At 43.9% G+C, this 4055-nt stretch overlaps 1 protein-coding gene across 1 annotated transcript in view; it reads right to left on the minus strand.

The window, feature by feature from the left end:
- LOC109968113 (inactive phospholipase C-like protein 2) overlaps positions 1-4055 on the minus strand; it is a 37156-nt gene that overhangs the window by 21549 nt on the left and 11552 nt on the right. The window contains exons 5-8 of the mRNA XM_020614153.1: positions 2758-3226; positions 1388-2611; positions 893-1142; positions 444-730 (exon numbers count right to left, since the gene is read on the minus strand). Coding sequence (XP_020469809.1) covers positions 444-730; positions 893-1142; positions 1388-2611; positions 2758-3226 — 2230 coding nt within the window. The remainder of the gene's footprint in view (positions 1-443; positions 731-892; positions 1143-1387; positions 2612-2757; positions 3227-4055) is intronic.

Consider the following 4055-nt stretch of genomic DNA (forward strand, 5'->3'; position numbering starts at 1 on the left):
TGTTTTAATATTGGATTCGAACGGTAAAAGGGTTTGTAATACATACCAGCTGACAAATGGATTTCATGTACAAGTAAAGGTAAGACCATAAACTTTTATTATTTCTAGTTAGAAATAAGCTCAACTGGAATAAATTTTAACCTCAAATTAAATATGGGTCACGTTTGTGTGAAGAATGTTGATATGAGCTATAAAACATAACGCATTGTCTGTTAACAGACAATTTGTATTTGTAAATCTGACTGTAAAAGAGTCAGTGCCTCACCAGCTGTCAACCTCACCGCACGTCACTGCTGAACAAGTAGAATCATTATTAGAATTGAATCATTGTTTTTATCAACACAGTCCCTCTTATATCTTAGTCTTCTTTGCCATGATAAAGAGCCCACTAGATGAATGCTTGACTAAAGTGTGACACTCCCACCCTCTGCACTCTTCTTCACCTGCATGTTTTCCCTTAAGTCAGTGGCTTCTCTCAGTAGAGGGGCAGCCATCTTGAAAACCTCATCGACAACTCGAACTCCTAAGTCCCGCAGAGCTGTGTAGTCTCGCCCCTTTCTTGCCTTTCTCACGGACAGACCCCTTTTGTGAGGCTTTCCCCCTCCTCTTCGATTGGTGAGGGCCACATGGACAAACAGTTTGGCATGTGGAAGTTCCTCCCCTGTCAGAAACTGGAGTGGTACATGTCGGTAGCCTGGCTGGAGACACTCCAGAGGGATGGTATACTGACCTGTGGTAGAAGAGAGATCGTATTTCATTTTTATTTGTGATCCAGTATAATCCAAGTTTAAATGACATAAAGTACTCTATATGTCACTTTCTCTGAAGACATTCAGAGAAAGTGACTATCAACAGAACAAGCCTTAGAACTCTGAATGTGAGTTACTCTGACCTATAAAGTCATCCCCAATAAAGTCATCATCCAGAACCACAAAGCGAACCATAGCGAGCTCAGGCAGGATGATCTGGAACTCAAAGCTCTCATCAAAGATAGGATTGTCCCCATTCTGGGTCACCGTCCTGGTGCGACGCTCTGCACAGTCAGCTGGGATCCCATGGATCTCAACATAAACATAAGGGTCCACCACGTCCCCTTTGGCCCCTGAACCCCTTGGCTTGGGCAAGTTCTGACCACTAATCACCTGGGAGAAACATCAACAAACTGTTATTTTTGTATTATTATTTGTCAGAATATAATCATGGGTTTAGAGGATTATCCCTGTTTATTACATTTTCAGTCTTGTTTTTGTAGTCGTGGCAATTATCTTTATCTATAAAACACAACCTAGAAAACTACAAAATAAGACAGGTTCAAATACAATGGAATTGAAGTTTCATAAGAAATTAAGCAATAAGCTCTCAGAGTCTATACATCGCTCCACCACACCTTCACATGGAGTAGCTGTGGAGACACACCAGGCACCATGTCTCTGGTATCGGCACTGAAATAAGACACCTCCTGCCGCATGATGGCCGGCCTCAAAACGTAACCACAGTTCCCATTCTGCCGGAACCAGGCTGTATTCAGGTCCATCATCAGTCCTGCTGTTTGAAAATTCATAGAGACAATCTGGCAACCGCACTTCCACAGGTCCTGGGGGTTCATGTTGCTCGAGTCAATACGCATGGGGTTGGGGTACACCCGTGACAGGAAATGCTTGTTGTGATTGACAAAGTCGCCGGGGCTCTCACCAGCAAGATGCAGAGCCAGAGTCTCATGAAAGGAACATAATTCCCAAGGTTTTTGGCTTATGGATGATGTTGGAAAGTCAATAAAGCGAACTGAATGGCAAAGAGTTACTAGGTCAGATAGCTCCTTTAAAAGTTGGAACCGCTTGGGAGGAAGTTGAGAGGGATTAGGCTGAGTGATGGCTGTGAAAGGGACATTTTTCTGCAAGATGTCTTTCTCACTTCCTCCCAGCACTGTCCCTCCACTATTAGCTGCTTTCATCCTTTGACACATTTCTGCCCCTTCATCCTCCTCACTTACCTCCCCGTCCTCCCCATTAGAACCTAGTACCAACTTCTTACCCTTTATTAGGATTCGATGCCTCAGGGCATACGGTGACGGTAAGTATGACTCTCCTTCGTTTGGGGCATCTATGTATAACCACTCCCCTAGTATCTTCACAAGATTTTGCCACATCACTTTCTGCTGTAGAAGTGAACAGTGGTTCTCAATACATATAATTAATGGATACTCCGAAGCCACAAATGCAAACCTTTCAATTGCTTCTAGCACACAGCGCAGAGCCAGTGGTGGGGAAAGGGTGTGTCCCGTATACACCACTGGTTCCTCATCAGGACCATCCCAAATATCTACCTCTACACATCGACAGCCCATCTTGAGGGCACGAATGTAGCCAGAAATGTCAGAAGGGCCTCTAAACTGGTCCTCGATGAGGTAGGTGTTGTGGGAGGAGTTTATGTAATAGTGGGACAAAGGTTGGGACATGTCCTGACACACAATGTCATGCTCTCTGTCAAAGAGGTGGCACTCTGCTGAAGTGAGGTAGCTGGTGAAGCCATCCAAAGACAGGTAACCCTGCTGTTGGCCCTCCTCTGATGGCTCATGTGACTGGATGAGCTTCAGACTGGTCTCCTCACTCACCTGGAGGACAAGGTAATAGAAGAAAAGTGAGTGGTGGCAGAAATTGGACAAATACAAAGAGAATGATGAGCTTTGCATTTGTGAGTGTGCGCGTGGTTACATGACTTGTTTTCTGCTTTTTAAATGTGGGGTTTTGTGTTACCTACTTGAGCCATGCCTTGCTCAGCCTCAAGGAATCTCATCAGGTCTTGGGTGTCCAAAAATTCCTTGTTGCTTGAGAACTGCACCAACAGAAAGTAGATTTCTGGACGTGTGCAAATGGCATGAAAGACCTCGATGAACTCCTGCTTGGTGACTTGCTCATTTCTTCCTATTAGTCTTTTGTTTTCACTGTGATCTTTAACTCCAGAGCTATTATCTAGCATAAGCCCACACACTTTCTCCCTGACTCTTTGAAGCTCTTTAAACCTGTGCTCCACTTTGCCACTGCTCACCCCAGGGTTCACACTCTGTATTAACTTAATGGCAGACTGCAAGCAAATCCCTTCCTCAACATCTTCCTGTCCTTCTGAATCAGCAGCAGAGGAGAACAACTGCTCCAGCCAGCCAAGACGAAGGCTGTCCTGACGGCTGGCGAGCATGTCAAGGGCGTGTTTCCCATACTGCATCAGATACCTGGAGGAAGATGAGAGAAGAGTGTGCATGCCTAATAAAGGAAGACAAAATTTCATTACAGTGCTGTATCGCCACCATTTTCATTTTCATCTCTGGCATGTTGCTAAAGCACAGTAATTGTAACAGCAGAATCAGCTCAAGGTCTAATTACATTTCCTTCCACAGCCCTTCATAACAAAGAGGTCTTGAAGAACTATACAACCAGGATCTCACTGGTCAAGGTCTAAGACATCAGATACATTGGTGTACTGACATAAAAAGCCTACACAGGTTAGCTAAATAAGCTTAAGCTACCCTGAACCCCAGCCACACCTTAGTACAATTACAGCCACCAGTCAACATTATACACATAATACACACAAGAAAACTAATCCAATGTGTGTGCTAGCATTAGTGCTTTTAAAGCTACAGTATGTAACTTTCTTCATATATTTTTGTTGTAGAAATCTGCTCCGAAACTTGCCTAAATGTGGATAGATGCTGTCAAAGCCTCCTGTGACCCAGACTCATTGAACAGCACTGGCAGCAGTGCAGAGATATTAGCTTCTAAAAGGTTATGAGCGGGATTGGCCTCTCTAACCATTCACAGATTTTCAGTTATTTCTGCTCGATCAGTAAATTTTGTTATATTCTCATTTATTGTAATTTCATAACAACAGATATCTGTAGAGCTGGGCAGAATGGATGGAACACAGGAGATCGTGGTAGAGCATAGTGGAGCAGGGAGAGGGCGTGCTGGGTGTAGCAGAGTGGATTGATTTGGAGTTTCATTCTCATGCTACCTTAAGTTACATAACGTGGCTTTAAAAAACAGTTTTAGGAAGTGAAT

This window comes from Monopterus albus, unplaced genomic scaffold, assembly GCF_001952655.1.
Source record: "Monopterus albus unplaced genomic scaffold, M_albus_1.0 scaffold143.1, whole genome shotgun sequence".
NCBI classification, from domain to species: Eukaryota; Metazoa; Chordata; class Actinopteri; order Synbranchiformes; family Synbranchidae; genus Monopterus; species Monopterus albus.